General features: G+C 45.5%; 1 protein-coding gene across 1 annotated transcript in view; it reads left to right on the top strand.

Annotated features, from left to right (window-relative positions):
• The first annotated feature begins 2,671 nt into the window (after nt 1-2,671).
• The window catches only part of cpamd8 (C3 and PZP like alpha-2-macroglobulin domain containing 8), a 160,153-nt gene continuing 143,324 nt past the window's right edge, over nt 2,672-19,500 (top strand). The window contains exons 1-4 of the mRNA XM_048560038.2: nt 2,672-3,189; nt 3,453-3,604; nt 3,722-3,744; nt 14,683-14,848. Coding sequence (XP_048415995.1) covers nt 2,999-3,189; nt 3,453-3,604; nt 3,722-3,744; nt 14,683-14,848 — 532 coding nt within the window. The 5' untranslated portion in view covers nt 2,672-2,998. The remainder of the gene's footprint in view (nt 3,190-3,452; nt 3,605-3,721; nt 3,745-14,682; nt 14,849-19,500) is intronic.

Raw genomic sequence — 19,500 nt, 5'->3', positions numbered from 1 at the left:
TGAGTGAGAGACGGGGAGAGTGAGTGAGTGAGAGACGGGGAGAGTGAGTGAGTGAGTGACGGGGGAGGGAGAGAGAGAGAGAGAGTGAGTGAGTGACGGGGGAGGGAGAGTGAGTGAGAGACGGGGAGAGAGAGGGAGAGTGAGTGAGTGAGAGACGGGGTGAGAGAGGGAGAGTGAGAGATGGGGAGAGAGAGTGAGAGTGAGTGAGTGACGGGGGAGGGAGAGAGAGAGGGAGGGAGAGGGAGAGTGAGTGAGAGACGGGGAGAGAGAGGGAGAGTGAGAGAGAGGGAGAGGGAGAGTGAGTGAGTGAGAGACGGGGAGAGAGAGGGAGAGTGAGTGAGAGACGGGGAGAGTGAGTGAGTGAGAGACGGGGAGAGTGAGTAAGTGAGTGACGGGGGAGGGAGAGAGAGAGAGAGAGAGAGTGAGTGACGGGGGAGGGAGAGAGAGAGAGTGAGTGAGTGACGGGGGAGGGAGAGAGAGGGAGAGTGAGAGATGGGGAGAGAGAGTGAGAGTGAGTGAGTGACGGGGGAGGGAGAGGGAGAGTGAGTGAGAGACGGGGAGAGAGAGGGAGAGTGAGAGAGAGGGAGAGGGAGAGTGAGTGAGTGAGAGACGGGGAGAGTGAGTGAGTGAGAGACGGGGAGAGAGAGGGAGAGTGAGTGAGAGACGGGGAGAGAGGGAGAGTGAGTGAGTGACGGGGGAGGGAGAGAGAGAGTCAGTGAGTGACGGGGGAGGGAGAGAGAGGGAGAGTGAGTGAGTGACGGGGAGAGAGAGGGAGAGTGAGTGAGTGACGGGGGAGGGAGAGAGAGGGAGAGTGAGTGAGTGACGGGGGAGGGAGAGAGAGGGAGAGTGAGTGAGTGACGGGGAGAGAGAGGGAGAGTGAGTGAGAGACGGGGAGAGAGAGGGAGAGTGAGTCAGTGAGAGACGGGGAGAGAGAGGGAGAGTGAGTGAGTGACGGGGGAGAGAGAGTGAGAGTGAGTGAGTGACGGGGTGAGAGAGAGAGAGAGTGAGAGTGAGTGAGTGACGGAGAGAGAGAGAGAGTGAGTGAGTGACGGGGAGAGAGAGGGAGAGTGAGTGAGTGAGAGACGGGGAGAGAGAGTGAGTGAGTGACGGGGGAGGGAGAAAGAGTGAGTGAGTGACGGGGGAGGGAGAGAGAGAGAGAGTGAGTGAGTGACGGGAGAGGGAGAGTGAGTGAGTGACGGGAGAGGGAGAGTGAGTGAGTGACGGGAGAGGGAGAGTGAGTGAGTGACGGGAGAGGGAGAGTGAGTGAGAGACGGGGAGAGAGAGGGAGAGTGAGTGAGAGACGGGGAGAGAGAGGGAGAGTGAGTCAGTGAGAGACGGGGAGAGAGAGGGAGAGTGAGTGAGAGACGGGGAGAGTGAGTGAGAGTGAGTGAGAGACGGGGAGAGTGAGTGAGTGAGAGACGGGGAGAGTGAGTGAGTGAGAGACGGGGAGAGTGAGTAAGTGAGTGACGGGGGAGGGAGAGAGAGAGAGAGAGTGAGTGACGGGGGAGGGAGAGAGAGAGAGAGAGTGAGTGAGTGACGGGGGAGGGAGAGAGAGGGAGAGTGAGAGATGGGGAGAGAGAGTGAGAGTGAGTGAGTGACGGGGGAGGGAGAGTGAGTGAGAGACGGGGAGAGAGAGGGAGAGTGAGTGAGAGACGGGGAGAGAGAGGGAGAGTGAGTGAGAGAGAGACGGGGAGAGTGAGTGAGTGAGAGACGGGGAGAGAGAGGGAGAGTGAGTGAGAGACGGGGAGAGAGAGTGAGAGTGAGTGAGAGACGGGGAGAGAGAGTGAGAGTGAGTGAGAGACGGGGGAGGGAGAGAGAGAGAGTGAGTGACGGGGGAGGGAGAGAGAGAGAGTGAGTGACGGGGATGGAGAGAGAGGGAGAGTGAGTGACTGACGGGGAGAGAGAGAGGGAGAGTGAGTGAGAGACGGGGAGAGAGAGGGAGAGTGAGTCAGTGAGAGACGGGGAGAGAGAGGGAGAGTGAGTGAGTGACGGGGGAGGGAGAGAGAGGGAGAGTGAGTGAGTGACGGGGAGAGAGAGGGAGAGTGAGTGAGAGACGGGGAGAGAGAGGGAGAGTGAGTCAGTGAGAGACGGGTAGAGTGAGTGAGTGAGAGACGGGGAGAGAGAGTGAGAGTGAGTGAGTGACGGGGGAGGGAGAGAGAGTGAGTGAGTGACGGGGGAGGGAGAGAGAGAGAGTGAGTGACGGGGGAGGGAGAGAGAGAGAGTGAGTGACGGGAGAGAGAGTGAGTGAGTGGGAGACGGGGAGAGTGAGTGAGTGGGAGACGGGGAGAGTGAGTGAGTGAGAGACGGGGAGAGAGAGGGAGAGTGAGTGAGAGACGGGGAGAGAGAGAGTGGGAGAGAGATTGAAAGAGACATTGGGGGAGCGATAGTGGGAGAGAGGGAGACGGGGGAGGGAGTGAGAAATGGGGGTGAGAGAGAGAGAGAGAGAGAGACACGGTGTGGGGGTGGGGGAGGGGAGAGAGAGGGGAGGAGAGAGATGGAGGGAACATGTGAGAGACTGGGGAGTGTGTGAATGACAGATGGGGGAGAGAGAAAGAATGGGAGGGGGCAGAAAGAGTGTGTGTGAGAGAGAGAGAGAGAGAGAGAGAGAGAGAATGTGACAGACAGGAGACAGAAAGAGAATGTGAGAGACAGGAGAGCGTGTGTGAGAGACGCTAGAGAGAGAGAATATGAGAGAGAAATGGGGGAGAGAGATAGAATGTAAGAGAGACGGAGAGAGAGAGAGGGAATGTTTGAGAGACGGGGAGAGAGAGAGTGAGTGAGTGACAGCGGGAGAGTCTGAGTGAGCAAATGACCGATGGAGTCTGCATGAGGGAGTGTGTCTGAGTGAGTGACAGTGCGGGGGTTGGGGGAGTGTGTGACTGAGTGAGTGAGTGACGGGTGAGAGCGAGAGGAGGAGAGTCTGCATGAGTGATGGGGAGAGACTTTGCATGTGTTAGTGAGAGAGAGAGAGAGAGAGAGAGAGTGAAAGAGATTGTGCATGAGAGAGAGAGACAGAGACAGTGTTTGTAAGGGTGAAAGAGACGGAGAGGGTTCATATGCATGGGAATGGGAAAGTGTGTGTCCATGTTGGGGGGTGGGGAAGGAGAGAGAGAGTGTGTGTGTGCGCGTCAGCTGCTACTGTTGGATTCTGTTTTACCACTGTTACCTCTGTCATTGCCAAGAAAGACAGTAAGTTCCACTCAGAGAGGGAATGAGAGAGAGAGACACGGGGGGAAGAGAGATATGAACGAGAGCACATGGCGTGATTGAAGGAGAGCGCGCGAGTGCCAGAGGGAAGAGAGTGCACGTGAGTGAGCTTGAGAGACAGAGTGGGTTTTGGGGGTGGGTGGGGGTGGTGTTGGTTGGGTGGCCAGGTCAGGTATTGGGTTGGAGGAGGCAGCTGTTTGTCTGGGAGGGGATATTGACTCTTAACGCCTGCCACTCTGTTCTAGGGGTTACCTGGTGACGGCTCCCTCAGTTTTTCGAGCAGGCCTGAAGGGGGTGGTCAGTGTCACAATTTTTAATCCAGTGAAGGAAACGAATGTCCAGGTCCAGCTCGTCACCAAAGGGGCAGTTGTCGCTCATGGTCATGGCTCAGTCTTTGGTAAGTTCTCCGTGTGATTTCTTGCTGATCCCTGTTTGTTTACTAAAAGGTCATCATATGAAACTCATCGCAGAATGTTAGTAATTTAAAAATCTGTGTTTTGTGTTTTTCTTGCAGAAAAAGGGACAGTCACGTTAAAGGTAAGTTGTTATTTTATTGCCAGAGAAAGATTTTTTAAAAAGTACCCAAAGTTTTGGCAATGTTTGTTTCATTTGAAACAAACAATCACAGATGTTGCAGACCTGAAACAGAACAGAAATTGCAGGCAGCACTCAGTAGATCTGGCAGCATCTGTGGAGAAAAAAATGTTAACCTCTGAGTTTCACCAATGTTTTTGTTTGTTTTGTAATGAAATTGACGAACATTTATGTCACCTTCTGATTCCATCCATACTGTTCCAGCCCCTCTCCTCCATCATCGCTTCTGTCCCTCTCACTATGTTTCTTAATGCCTTTCCCTAACCCACCAGCAAGCAGGAGAGGGCCATTTGTAGAAGTCAGACTCATGCAGCACTAAAACAGACCCTTTGGTCCAACTGGTCCATGCTGACCAACTTTCCCGAACCAAATTAGTCCCATTTGTCTGTGTTTGGCCCATATTCCTCTTAAACCCTTGCTGTTCATTTACCTATCCAAATGTCTTTTAAATGTTTTAACTGTACCTGCATCTACCTGCTCCTCTTCCAGCAATTCATTCCATGTATGAACCACCCTCTGTATGGAAAAAGTTATCCCTCAGGTCCCTTTTAAATCTTTCCCCTCTGACCTTAAACATGTGCCCCTAGTTTTGAACTCTCCTACTCGATGGAGAGGACCTTTGCTATTCACTTTATCCACGCCCCTCACGGTTTTGTAAAAGGTCACCTTTCAACCTCCTATGCACCAGGGGAAAATGTCCCAGACTATCCAGCCTGTCCTCAAAACTCTCCAGTTCTAGTAACGTCCTTGTAAATCTTTTCTGTGAGAAAATTCTAGAAATCTTTCCAATTTAACATCATCCTTCTTATAACAGGGAGACCGGAACTGTATACAGTATTTCAAAAGTGACATCACCAATGCCTTATATAGCTGCACCATGCCGCCCTAATGCCTATACATCAATGTTCTGACCAACAAAGCCTAGTATGCCAAACACTGCCTTCACCACCCTCTTCACCTGTGACACCATGGTCAAGGAAATATATGCTTGCACCCCTAGGTCTCGCTGTTCAATAAAATTCCCCTGGGTCCTACCATTAACTGTGTAAGGCCCCCCCCTTGTTCGTCTTACAGAAATGCAACACCTTTAGCCCCTTGAATTTTCTCCATTGTTTAATAAAATTATGGCTAATATGACAGCCTGCAATCCACATTACTATGAATAGACAGTAATCTTTAACCCTCTTGCTTTATAAGACTCTGTCTACCTTTGCCTTAATATTCAAATGCTTTGTTTCTCTTCCTTTATCTGGAAGAGAGTTTCCAAGACTTGTGACCCTCATGAGGGGAAATAAAGTCACCTCATCTGTTTTAAATGGGCAGCCCAGATTTTGAAGAGTTGACCCCGAGTTCTAGATTTTTTCCAAATGAAGAAATATTCTTTCCACATCCACCCCATCAAGCCCCCTCAGGATCTTGTATGTTTCAATCCAGGAAGTTCCTTGCCCTTCTAACCTCTGGCAGATTTAAACCTAGCCCTCATAAACCTACCCATTCAAGGTATTTGTCTAGTAAACCTCTGAGCTGCTTTTAAACCATTCAAACCCTCACTTAAATGAGGTGAGCAGTACTGTACACAAGCTCGGCAACCTCTCCCCATTCAGATAATATGCTTCTTCCTTTATTCTTCTTACCAAAATAGGTAATTTCACATTCTCACAGGTTATATTCCAGAGACACTGTTTGTAGCAAATACCCTATCTCTATTCTCAATGTTCTAAGGCATGAGGTCAAAGCTTGTTATGACAGATGGTGAACTTTGAATGCAATAAAAAAAAGTGTTAGAATAGTTCATTCAAGCTTATCAAGTCTGCGCCACCATTCAGTACAATTGTGGCTGATCGAACACTTCGTGCCTTTTACTCATCCCCTCCCTCAAAACGCTCTACATGATTGATAAATTTCAGATTATCACCACTAATTCAAATATACTCAGATTGGAATTCTCAACCACTGAGGGATGTGGAAGTTCAAAGTTTCACAACCCCTTGCCATAAAAATATTAACTTCATCTCAGTCTGAATTAGCAAGCATTGCCTCCTTATTGTTTTTCTTTAAAATTGTGCTTCCAGTTCCAGCTGCCCAACCAGAGGAAACATCTTAGCTGCATCTGCATATTCCTTTTAGTATTTTGTAAATATCAGTGATATCATCTCTCATTCTTTAAAACTCCAGAGAATACAAACCCATCTCTCTCCATAGACAGTCCTGGGAATCCGTGCAGTAAAGGTTCACCAGACTATCTCTATGGTAATACTATCTTTCCTGAGAGGAGACCAAAATTGACACTCTACTCCAGATGTGCTGTAGACATGTTCCTGTTCAATTGAAGGAAGGTTTTTCGCTTCCTGTACTCTAATCCTCTGACAATAAAGTCTAACATTCCATGAGCTTCCTAATAGCTTGCTGCACCTGCACATTAACCTTTAGTGACTTATCGACAAGGTCACCCAGGTCATTTTGTACATCTGCACTTCCCAATCTCTCTCCCATTTGAGAAATATTCTGTCCATTTATTTCTCCTCCCAAAGTGCATAACTCCACATGCTTCCACGTTCTATCACATCTGCCATGTTCTTACTTGAAATAACTGCAATGAGGCTGGTATCCTGTCACCGAGTCACCTTTTATTTACATGTGCAAAGTGCATGGGCTGCAACCAGCCAGCTCGGAGTCAGTCAAGAGACTCTCTGACACTCCTCTTTGTAATCTGTCAGCCAGGACTCCCTGATAGGGGTTGTTACCCGAGCCAATCAAGGATCTCAGTCAATGAGATCCACTTGGCCCTGGTTCCAGTCACTACATTACCCCGCCACCCCGAAAAGTCCTGGAATGGAGACCTGTTCTTTCTCTTAGAGCTTCTCTTGTGTCTGGAGTATCTTGGGAGAGTGTCGTCTTCTTCCAGCGATAATGGTATCAAGGCTGCATCCATCTCGGACTCTGAGGTTTCCTAGACACTAGACAGAGACGGAGAACCTGTAGTTGCTGACAGACCTTCTGGCTGTTCTCAGGGTCCAGGTATGTTTTGCTCCTGCCCCGTTTGCAAAGCAGCAGCTTTCAGGTAAACCTCATGTTTGTACAGGACCATCTCACCTACCCAAACTTAGTATGTCATAGAACACGGCCTCATGCCGACCTCGCCTTGTACCGTACAGGGCCATTTCCATGGTTCTGACATAAATGTTTATCCCCTGAAGTAAACAGTCTGTCTGTCTTCCTCCCATAAAGGAGGCGTAGAGGATTGTGGAGTCTTCTCCCAATTAGCAACTCTGCTGGAGCTTTCCCTGTAGTTGTGAGGGGTGGTCCTATAATCAAACAGGAATCAGGACTGTTTGGTATCGAGGGAAGGGCTGAAGGCTGTTATTTTTTAAGCCTGCTTGCAAAATTTGGAAAGCTCTTTGTGCCAGATTATTGGACAATGAATGGCAAGGAGCTATTCGAACATACCGAATGCCATTCAACTTTAGGAAATACTCCAATTCTCTGCTGGTAAATGACATCCCGTTGTCCATGTGGGAGTCTGTGGATCGCGAACGATGCTCGCAGCGTTTCACTTATCGTCTGAGTTTGCTGAATGAACTCTAAGCACTTCCAAACAAATCTTCTCAAAACTCGCTACTTTCAACCAATTTCAATGGGCATCCACATTGACCAGGAACAGGGAGCCCATTTTAAAAAAAAGGCCCAGCATAGTCAACATGTAACAGAATCGAGGATTTACCTAGCCGTTCCTATGAATGTGGGGTACTGTTGGTGGTAACTTCTGTACATATTGGCACTTTGGGCACTGCTCCACCAATATAGCTGTGCCTGTATCCAATCCTGGGCACCAGACAATTTCCTCACCGACATCTTCATGTGGAAACCCCTAGATGACCCGGGTGGTGTTCAGTCAATATCTGGCAGTGACCTTTACTCAGGACAATCACCTGGCAGTAATATGCTGTCCTGTACTGTGATCTGGTCTCCCCAGGTCCAAAAAGGTTTCAATCCTGGTTGTAATGGCCCTTCTGTTTCTCCCATTACCTTGTGATCTGTTAATATGATGAATTCCTGTCCGTAAAGGTACTGGTGGAACTGCTTCACGCCAAAGATGACCAGCAAACCAACCTCTCTGTTTGGGTGTATTTGCATTTGGCATTAGCCAAAGTCCAGGAAGCGTATGCTATCGTGCATCCCTCTCCATTGTGCCGCCAGTGGCCAGCACCACCCTGATACCATACGGGGAGACATCTCATGTCAGAGCCACCTCTCACTTGGTGTTATCGTGGGTCAGCACCTTCGATGGTGATAGCTGCTTTTTCACTTCCTTAAATTCTATTTCTTGGCTAAATGACCATTTCCAAGGCTGACCCTTTGTTTTCCAAACAGCAGGTGTCAGTTTGTGAAGATGGAGACCAGGTTACGAAGGAATTTACTGTAATAATTCACCAACCTGAAGAAAGATCTATGCTCAGGCATGCGGAGCTGGGGCTCCTTTGATCATCCTCACTTCATCTTCCCACAGGTGTAACCCAAGTAGATCACTTGGGGCACCTGGAATACATTGTTCCCTTCCAAAGGCACGTGGCCACCTGGGAAAATCATTTAAGCATGATGTCCAAGTTCTCCAGGTGCTTTTTATTGGTCTTCCCAGTAATTAGTACATCATCCAGTTAGAGAGCAACCAGGGTAGCCCTTCTGAAATGTTCTCCATTGTCTGCTGGAAAAGTGTATAGGCTGATGATACCCTAGTGGCAGTTTCATATATGCGTACAAACCTTCATGGGAATTAATTATGGCGTACTTCTGGGACTCATCTGATTGCATTTGTCGGTATGCATAGCTTACGTTCAGCTTTGTAAAGGACACCCCCTGCCAGCTTTGTGCTTAAATCCTCAATGCGAGGAGTTGGATATTTATCCAGTTGTGAGAAGCTGTTTACTGTTTGCCTGAAATCCCCATAATGGCAAATTGAGCCATCAGGCTTCACAATCTACAAGTTTGTTGACGATACCACAGTAGTAGGACAGATATTGAATGACAAGTCAAAATACAAAAGGGAGATAGATGGCTTGGTGACTTCATGCAATGAGAACCTTGCTCTCTAAATATCAGCAAAACTAAAGAACTGATCATCGACTTCAGAAAGAAAGGAGGAGAACGTGCTCCCATCAACACCATTGGAACTGAGGTTGAGAGGGTGGAGAATATCAAGTTCCTTGGAGTGATATAACTGACGATCTGTCTTAGACTTCCCATATAGATGAGTCAAGAAAGCACAACAACGCCTCTTACTCGGGCGGCTCAGGAAACGTGGTTTGTGTATAAGCACCATCACCAACTTCTACAGATGCACCACACTGTCTGAGTGTATAACGGCCTAGTGTGACAACTGCTGTGCCCAGGACCATAACTAATTACACAGGGTTGTCTGGGCTGTGCACACCATCATACAAGCCAGCCTTCCATCCATTGACTCCTATTTGTACAGCTTGTTGCTGCCGAAAGGCTGTAAAACAAAGACCCATCGCACCCCGGTAATAATTTCCTACAACCTCTTCTGTCAGGCAGAAGATACAGAAGCTTGAATGTACACCAGCAGGCTCAGGAGCAGTTTCTTCCCCGTTGTCATTAGATCAATGAATGGACTCTGTAGCCTCAATGCTGATCTTGCTAACTGTGATCTTACCCAGTACATGCCCTGTGCAATGTAACCTGTCTGCCTCTGTCCAGAGTTTTATACAACTTTTGATCTGTACATCTTTGCTTACTATGATTTACCTGTGCTATTTGTAAACAAAGCTTTTCACTGTACTCCAGTACACAAGACAATAAAATCAATCTTAATGACTGGTGCTGTCCATTCTGCACTGGTTTGAGGATTCCTTCACTTCCCACTCTCCTGAATTCTGCTTCTATTTTTTCCTGTAGGGCAAATGGCACTGAGTGGGCCTTACAAAATCACAGAATTGCTTCTTGAAAAACCTCTGGCCATTTAATTAGGACTTTGATTAGGAAATGGCTACCTAAGTGAAAAATGTTGAGGCAATCTAGGTGAATCATTCTCAACCACACACCATCAGCAATTACAATGGCTTGCCAGCACAGATCCTGAAGAACTTTTTAAACCACTTGGCTGAGGTTTGGCTTTATTGTGGCTGACCTGGGGTCCCTCTGCTCAGGAAATGCCCTGTATGAGGCTCTCATTGCCTATATTCATGTGGTATTCCCAAAGCTCAGTCAGACAGGTGAGGGTGTCGACTTCCATTAGGATGCCTGTAGCTCTTATGCTCCACTTGCAACATTTTCTCATGATGAAGCCAGCTGCAGTGCCTGTTTGAAGTTCATTTGGGCTTCAGCTAGTAGGTGCTTTTGCACAGTTACACCATTAATCCCATATACCAAATGGTCTCTCAGAATCCAGTTAGGATTCCCCTGGTTCCCAACAGCAAAGTAAAACCAATAACATTTCAGAATTTGAGGAGTTTTGGAGTTGGAATATTCCTTAACTAAATCAGTCAACTCTTGAAACATTTTAATATTTTGTTCCTCAGGCAAAGTTAAGATCCTAATAACCAAAAATGCTGCAGGTCCACAAGCATTCAGAAGAATTACTTGTTATTTTTCATCTGCCCCAATATCATTTGCTGGGGAAACATATTACATTCATTCTATGAACCGGGCCCATTCTTTGATGGCAGGATCGAATGAGCCAACCTTCCAAAAAAAGACATGATGCCAAAAATGCTTACCCCAACTCAAAGATGACCGTTGTGGGCAAATGTTCTTAATGCATTTACTGTTTTCATTTGTCACCACTGAAATAACTGTACAGAAGCCAGTGCCTCATCACCAAGTCATCCTTTATTTACATGCACAGAGTGCAGGGGCTCTAACCAGCCAGTCCGTAGACTGAGAAGATCTTCTGAATCTCCTTTTTATATCTGTCAGCCAAGGCACCCTGATTGGCCCAGGTTAACAACCTCAATCAAGGATCTCTGACTGAGATCCACTTGGCCCTGGTTCCTATCACTACTCTGTTCAAAAGCTTCCTTCCAACACATTCCTACCTAGCTTTGTATTGTCTATAAATTTAGAAGTTTTTTTATCCCAACCTCCAAACGATTGCCATAGATTGTGAACAGCTGGGACCCAAGCAGTGATCCTTATGGTATTCCAGTAGTCAGCTTCCAAGACAAGAATGACCCAGTTATTCCAGGACTGTGGTTTTAAGCCAATCCTTAATTCATGCCAGAACATTACCTACCATTTACCCATGTGCAACTTTTCTTTTTTAAACCAGCTTCCTTTTACAGTAGTTTAATGAAAACTTCTTAACATTAAAGTATACAATGTCCATTGCCTCTACATCTATCAATTTTTTGTGTGACATCTTCAAAAAATATCTCCAAGCTTGTCAAACAGGATTCCTATTCACAAACCCATGCTGACTGTCCCCAGTTGTTCTCCAGATGTCTATTCATCCCATCTGTTATAATAGATTATCATTCCATATGCTGAGCAATTTGGCACAATAATCACCAAAGCATTGACTATTTTTATAGCCACCACCTTCGGCACTCTTGGATGTAGACAATCAGATCCTGGGGATTTATCAGCTTTCAGCCCCATTAATTTCTTGTGTACAACCTTGTTATTAATGCTAATTTCCTTTAACTTCTCATTGTCCTTTGCCTCATGGTGACCATGTAACCACTGTCAATTTTAAAACCCATTGGATTCACTGACATTCTACAAGAAAGGCAATTTACAATCATTACCCAGACTGTCTCTGTGACTGCAGACCCACAGTAGCAGGTTTGACTCTTTACTGACCCTGGACAGTTAGAGATGGACTGTAATTGCTTGCCAAGCCTGCAGTGCCATTATGCCATAAACAAGTTTGAGAAAAAAACACTTGTGCCTAGAAACAATCTCCGTGACTATCTGACCTGGGATTTTTTTTCAATGACGTTCTGTTCGCTCTCTCTGGTAGAGATAAAAGAACCCATGCTCACTATTTGAAGAACAGCAGGACAGGCCCCTATTTATCCTTCAATCAGTATCACAAAAACAAAAAAAAGTTTGTTTTTACATTTGTTTGTGGGATCTTGCTGCGTGTGAATTTGAGTTCTATCTCTCACTCTCCTATGCTAGAGGGGCTACACCTCAGAAGCACTTAATTGGCTGCAAAGACCTTAGGAATGTCCTGAGGTCACAGAATGCACTTTCCTTGAGAAAGCCTCTTTACTTTTCCTTCCCTAGACCTATCGCCCTATGTTTACTTTCCCCTTGTTGACCGATTCCTGCAGAGGGATTATACTAAACATCTACAAACAAACTTCCACAGCTATGGAAAAAAAAATCATGAATAGTTTTATTTTGCACTTTTAGACTTTGGATTATTTTGCATTAAAGAAAATAAATGGTTCAAAGCAAGTTTTAGACCAATATTTTGATCTAGGAGCTGACAGTTCGGATTATTCTGGCCATGTGGGGGATATGGCTGGGGGTGCCATCAGATTGCAATCATATCACTATCAGGAGGTTGCAGTCACACAGTGAATGGCAGGATTCTGTCCAGTGGGTGCCTCAGCATTACAATTTGTGACAGGTCTAAATTTATCCTGAGGCACAATAAGTAAGTAATTTTAAATCTTTAAACAATTTGTTTAAAAAGGATTGCCCCTGTCGTATTTATAATAGAAACTGTATATCACAATTACATTTTCCTGCCAGAAGTGAAACATTGGAACAAGAGTAGGCCATTCCACCCCTCAAACCCTGTTCCACTGTTCAGTGATATCATGGCTTATCTGTGGCCTAACTTCGTTCATCTGCCTTTGGCTCATATCCTCTAATGTTTTCTTAAACAAAAACTCTCAAACTTAGAATTAACTGACGCGGCATTACTGCCATTTGTGGGAGGTTTCCAAATATCTACCATCCTTTGTATATAAACATGTTTTCTAACACCTCTCCGGAATGGTCTGGCCCTAATTTTCAGGCCCCAGTCTGAGAACCCCAAACCAGCAGAAATAGTTTGTCTTCATCTCCCCTGTCATTTCCTGTTAATGTCTTGAAGACTTTGATCGGATCACTCTTTAATCATCTAAATTCTCGAGGAAGCAGGTCTAATTTGTGTAATCTCTCCTCAACTTAACCCCTGAAGCCCAGGTATCATTCTCGATGAATCTTGGTTGTACCCTCTCGAAGGCCAGTGTAACCTTCCTAACAAATAGAGAAGTTGCTGCAAAAGCTCAGCAGTTCTGGTAGCATCGGTGAAGGAAAACAAACAGCTAATATTTCAGGTCTGCTGACCCATCCTCAGACCCTAAACGTTAACTGACATTTTTTCTTCAGCAATGCTCAGACCTGCTGAGCTTTTCCAGCTACTTATGTATTTGTTTCTGATTTATAGCATCTGCAGTTCGTTCAGTTTTTATTTAGTATCCTTCCTAAGGCGTGATGCTCAGCTCTGCTCACAGAGCTGCCAGTCTGATCTAACGTTTGTATAACTGCAGCACAACCTTTGCTGTCTTATACTCCCGTCCTCTCAATATAAAGGCCAGCATTCCATTAGGTTTCTTGACTATTTTCTGCGACTGTTCATAACATGTTAAAGATTTATGCACCTGAATTCCTAGATCTCTTTGAACATGGATTGTATTTAACCTCATACATCTAGAAAGTTCCCTGACCTGTTCTTTCTTGGTCTTCATATTTGCTTACATCAGACTCCATCTGCAAAGTTTTGCCCATTTAAAGTATGCCAATATCCCTTTGTAATTTTATGCTATCATCAACATTGTCTCGAATGCCATCTTACTTTGTCTCATCAGCAAGTTTGGATATATATCTCTCTGTATCATTATTGTGTCATTAATAAATAACATGACTAATTGATACTCAATTCAGATCCCATTATGCCAACTTTCTTTTACTTGCCACATCATACCTTTTAGGGAAAAAAAGTTAAGCCTTCTCTCATGCAAAAATTCAGGATCCCTCTATTTGGCTCCCTTCAATTCATACCCTCCTGTCCCAGACCACTGGCTAAACGTGAAATACTTAACCTGGTGGAGGTTCAACTTAGCAGTTACTTACCACCAATGATGTCAAAACTTTTCCTGTGATAGCACTGTTTTTGATTACCTCAGCCTCCTCCCCCATTTGCTCCTCTTGCCCCATATTCCTAAGACCATTATTTTGGTGAGTACTTGGGTCTTGAAAAATCAGTGAGAGAAGAGGAGGGACTGATCCCTCCTCTGTTTTACACCCAACTCCAGTTACACTATCATGCAACAAAGTAGCACTGTCTCCCTTTACGTCCCCTCATTCAAACGCTTCTCAAATTGCTTGTTTAATTAACTAGTTTCAGCTGAGTGCCTTTAAATTCCTATTTTAAAGGGGCAATAAAACTACTTTCGATCAAAAGAAAACTTTTAGTTAATTTCTCAAGTAAGAACACACTAGACTTTAGATTTAAATTACCGCTTACATTAAATTAAGCCGCTCCTTAGTTCTTTAAGACTTAAAACTACCAATGTAGCAGCTCAAATTTGCTGCTCTCACGTGGGCAACACTTTTCAATTTGCTGCAAGTTTCACTCATTGATATGATTAAAATAAATTCAGATTATTCATTAAAAGGACTCATACTTTGAAAATAGAAACTGAGTTATTTTCTTTTCCAACCATTGCCCTTCTGCCCACTGTTCAGCCGAAGGCAGTGATGTTTGTTGAGTAAAAGATTCCTCAGTCTCGTTCACTCTCCTGTATGTAGGGTGGGGGGAGGTGGTCTCCCAAAGTATTCCAGAAATCAGGATCCAGTATGGTGCTGTAACTCTGTATGTCCACAGTCACTGTCCACCTCTAATCTCTTATCCTTTGTCTTCAGGTACCTCCAGGGGTCAGTGGACAGGCGCATTTAAAGGTTTGGGGCAATCGATATCTCACTGACAATGGATACATCTTCCATAATTTCACAACTGTTACCATTGACTCCAAGGGATCTTCAGTTTTTATTCAGACAGACAAACCAGTCTACAAACCCAAACAGAAAGGTACAGCTGACTTCACCTGCTTGTAGATTCTGCACTATTTTGCCAGATTTAGGGGTGTCACGGTGGCTCAGTGGTTAGCACTGCAGCCTCACAGCGCCAGGGACCTGGGTTCGATTCCAGCCTCGGGGGACCGTCTGTGTGGAGTTTGCACATTCTCCCCGTGTCTGCGTGGGTTTCCTCCAAATACTCAGGTTTCCTCCCACAGTCCAAAAGATGTGCAGGCTAGATGGATTGGCTATGCTAAATTGCCTGTAGTTTTCAGGGGTGTGTGGGCAATAGGGGGAAGGGTCTGGGTGGGTTGCTTCAAGGGGCGGTGTGGACTTGTTGGGCCGAAGGGCCTGTTTTCACACTGTAGGGAATTTAATCTAATCTAAACTAGCACGTCACCCGGTATTAATTACGGAGTTATGACGCACATTACTCAAATATAAATCCGTAGTAACCCTTTTATCTCTGTCAGCAACATTGGGAGTAGGACTCCCTCGAGCTGATGCACATGCAAGGTATCAGTGCTGAGGGAGTGCGGCACTGTCGGAGGGTAAGTGCTGAGGGAGTGACGCGTTGTTGGAGGGTCGGTGCTGAGGGAATGTCACACTGTTGGAAGGTCAGCGCTGAGGGACTACTACACTGTCAGAGGGTCAGTGCTGAGGGAGTGGGCACTCTTGGAGGATCAGTGTTGAGGGAGTGCTGCACTGTTTAAGTTTTATCTTTCAAATGAGATCTTAAACTGATCATCTGTTTGTTCAGACTGTGTCCTTGAAGCTCCAGTTGCAGGAGCTCTCTAGCTGTACAAATATTGTTCTTGCCTTCTCTTGCTTTGTCCATGATGTGGAAATGCTGCTGTTGAACTCGTTGAACAAGGTCGAAAATCACACAACACCAGGTTGTAGTCCAGCAAGTTTATTTGAAGACACAAGCTTTCGGAGTCTTGACCCTTCTTCAATGACAGCTGAAGGAGTGAGACTCCAAAAGCTTGTGTCTTCAAATAAACTTGTTGGACTATAATCTGGCGTTGTGTGATTTTTGACCTTGCTTTGATTGCTCACTGCTTTCTCTCCTTTTTTTATTCTTTCTATCACTGTCTTTCTTTTCCATTTCACTCATTTCATTACTTTTTCCATTTCCCCACTGACTCCAGTCTGTTTTGGCAATGATACTCTTTCTTATATCTTAATGTCCCATTGCCAGCTTGTTTATTTGTCTCTCTTGTTTATTTTGTTCTTTTATTTCTCACTCTTTCTGAAGTAATTCTGCTTGTTAGAAAGACTGAGGAGGTAGTAGAAATTAAATGGTACAATTTTAAAAGGACATTGAGAGGCAGAGTGCCCTGCAGTTATATATTCACAGATGACTGAAAGTAGCAAGGCAAGGCAACTTGGTTTTTAGGAAATTAGGCTGGGCCTTTGCTTGAAACGGGTGCAGAGGACAAAAAGGAAGCTCTGTTCTACCTTTTGAGCTCCCTAGTCAGATCACAGCTGGAATTTTGTGTTTGTCCTCTTTAGGAAGGAAGTCAAGATCTTGGAGAACATTCACGGAACGTTAACTTGAATGATATTTACAGATACTGGACGCATTGAGAATGTATTCCTTGAAACAATGATGATTAAGAGGTCATTTAGTTGTGGTGTTCAAAGGCATGATGGGTTTTGAGTGGGTGTGTAAGGAGAAACGATTCCCAGTGTCAGGAGGATCAGTAACCAGAGGGACACAGGTTGAAGAGAATTGGTAATAGAAAGTGGTCAGTGGGAGCAGTTAGTAGAGATACAACAATTTTTTCCCATTTTCCCACTGACTCCAGTCCATTTTGGCAATGATGCAACAACTACAACTTGAATTTATTTTTAATTTGTTGAAACATTTTAGGGCCTTTCACAGGACTCTTGTGAAATTTTATTTGATAGGCAAGGAGATAAGACCGGTCAAAGACATTGGTTTGGGAGGAATGAGAGGTGGAGAAGCGAGGTGTTTGAGGAAGGAAATTGGGAGCTCGGGCCCCAGGCAGTTTAAAGGGAACCCACCAAAGTTGGAGCGATTATAAACATACAAACGAGGAGCAGACGTTGGCCAGTCAGCTCCTTGAGCCTGCTCCACCATTCAAAAATATAATGGCTGATTTGATTGTGTTTTGAATTACACATTCCCATCTGTCTATGAAAACCCTCACTTCCTGTACTTAACAAAAGCCTACCCAGTTCTGTCTTAAAAATATTCAATGACCTCTATCCCCACTGCTTTCTGTGGTAGAGAACAACTCTCCTTATCTCTGTTTTAAAAGGGTGCCCCCTGGTTCTGGAGTGGCCCACAGGAAGAAGCATTCTCTCTGTGACAATCTTGTCAAGATCATTCAGGAACTTGTACTCTTCAGTCAAGTCACCCTCACTCTTCCAAACTCCAGTGGAAACAATCCCTGTCTGTCCAACATTTCTTCATAAGACAACCCACTTATTCCAGGTATTGGTCTAGTCAATTTCATCTGAACTTCCCCAAGTGCATTTATATCCTCCCTTATATAAGGACACCAAAACTGTACATAGTATGTACATGTGGCCTCACCAATGCTTTGTATAATTGAAGCTTAATGACCTTTTATGCTCATTGTCTCCCATAATAAGGGATAGCATTCCAATACCCTTCTTGATTCTACGCTGTACTTGCTTACTGATCTGTTGTGACTTATGCTGTAAATTGGGAGAGGGGAGTGTGCAGTGGCATCTGGGTATCCTTGTGCACCAGTTGCTGAAGGTAAGCATGCAGGCAGAGCGGGCGGTAAAGAAGGCAGATGGTATGTTGGCCTTCATTGTGAGAGGTTTCGAGTACAGGAGCAGAGATGTGTTGTTGCAGTTATACAGAGCCATGGTGAGGCCACTCCTGGAATTTTGTGTGCAGTTTTGGCCTCCTTTTCTGAGGAAGGATGCCCTTGTTCTTGAGGGAGTGCAATGACGATTGACCAGGCAGATTCCGGGGATAGCGAGTCTGACATCTGAGGAGATGTTAACTTGGTTGGGATTGTTTACGCTTGAGTTCAGAAGAATGAGGGGTGTGTTCTCAAAGACACTTATAAAATTCTAACAGGACTGGACAGGGTAGATTTTTTTTGAATCCATACTGTGTGGAAATAGGCCCTTTGGCCCAACGATTCTACACCAACCCTCAGACCATCCCACCCAGATCCATCCCCCTTTAACTCATCTAACTTAGGAATCCCTGAACACGACAGGCAATTTAGCATGGTCAATCCACCTAACCTTGGACTGTGGGAGGAAACCTGATAACATGGAGGAAACGCATGCAGACACGGGGAGAATGTGCAAACTCCACACTGATGGTGAAATCGAACCCGGGTCCCTGGCGCTGTGAGGCACCAGTACTAACTACTGGACCACCATGCCCCCCCTCATGCAGGGAGGATGTTCCCGCTGGTGGCTGTGTTCAGAACCAGGTGTCACAGTGCAAAGCTTTGGGATAGATGATTTGGGATTCGTTACCATGGGAAGTAGTTGACGTCAAAACATTGAATGTATTCAAGAGGTGATTAGATTTAGTATTTTGGGTGAATGGGATCAAGGGTTATAGGGAGAAAGCAGGATCAGGCTATTGAGTTGGACAGTCAGCCATGATTGGGTAGAATGACAGAGCAGGCATGAAGGGCCGATTGGCCACCTCCTGCTCATATCTTCTATGTTTCTATGTATATACTGGGACACTCCCGTCCCTCTGCACTTTTGAATTCTGCAGTTGTTCTTCTTTTAAGTAATAAGCTGGTTTTTTATTCTTCCTGACAAAGTGAACAACAATAAGAGACAATCTGACTACCATCCTTTGATAGTCAATGGTGTTACTGTCACTGAATCCCTCATTGTCAACATTCTAGATTTGACCAGAAACTCAGCTGGACTCATCACATAAGCATGGTGGCTACAGGAGTAGGTCAAAGGCTAGGAATCCCATGGCAAGTTGCTCATCTCCTGACTCCCCACTAGTCAGGAGTGTAATGGAATACTCCCCACTTCACTGGATGAGTGCAGATCCAACAACACTCAAGAAACTTGACACCATCCGGAACAAAGCTGCCAGCTTGATTGGCACCACATCTGCAAACGGGGGAGGCAAAGGCCTAGTGGTATTATTGCTAGACTGTTAATCCAGAGACCCACATAATGTTCCGGGGACCTGGATTTGAATCCCGCCAGGGCAGGTGGTCGTATTTGAATTCAATAAAATATTTGGAATTCAGAATCTAATGATGACCATGAATCCATTGCTGATTGTTAGAAAAACCCATCTGGTTCACTAATGCCCTTTAGGGAAGGAAACTGCCATCTTTACCTGGTCTGGCCTACATGTGACTCCAGACCCACAGCAATGTGGTTGACTCTGAACTGCCCTCTGGGTAATTAGGGATGGGTAATAAATGCTGTTTGGCCGCGATGCCCTCATCCCGTTAATGAATTCAGAGTTGGAGGTATATTACCTTTCCTTCACTGTCATTGGGACAAAATCCGAGAATTCCTTCCCTGATGGCATTGTGGTTTGACGTGCAGCATTTGGACTGCAGTGGCCCAAGAAGTCAGCTCGCCACCACCTTCTCAAAGGCAACCAGGGATGGATAATAAATGCTGGCTGCCCGCATCTCATGCGTGAATAAATACTTT

The sequence above is a fragment of the Stegostoma tigrinum genome, chromosome 30, assembly GCF_030684315.1.
Source record: "Stegostoma tigrinum isolate sSteTig4 chromosome 30, sSteTig4.hap1, whole genome shotgun sequence".
Lineage (NCBI taxonomy): Eukaryota > Metazoa > Chordata > Chondrichthyes > Orectolobiformes > Stegostomatidae > Stegostoma > Stegostoma tigrinum.
This window is presented reverse-complemented; position numbering and strand designations above follow the sequence as displayed.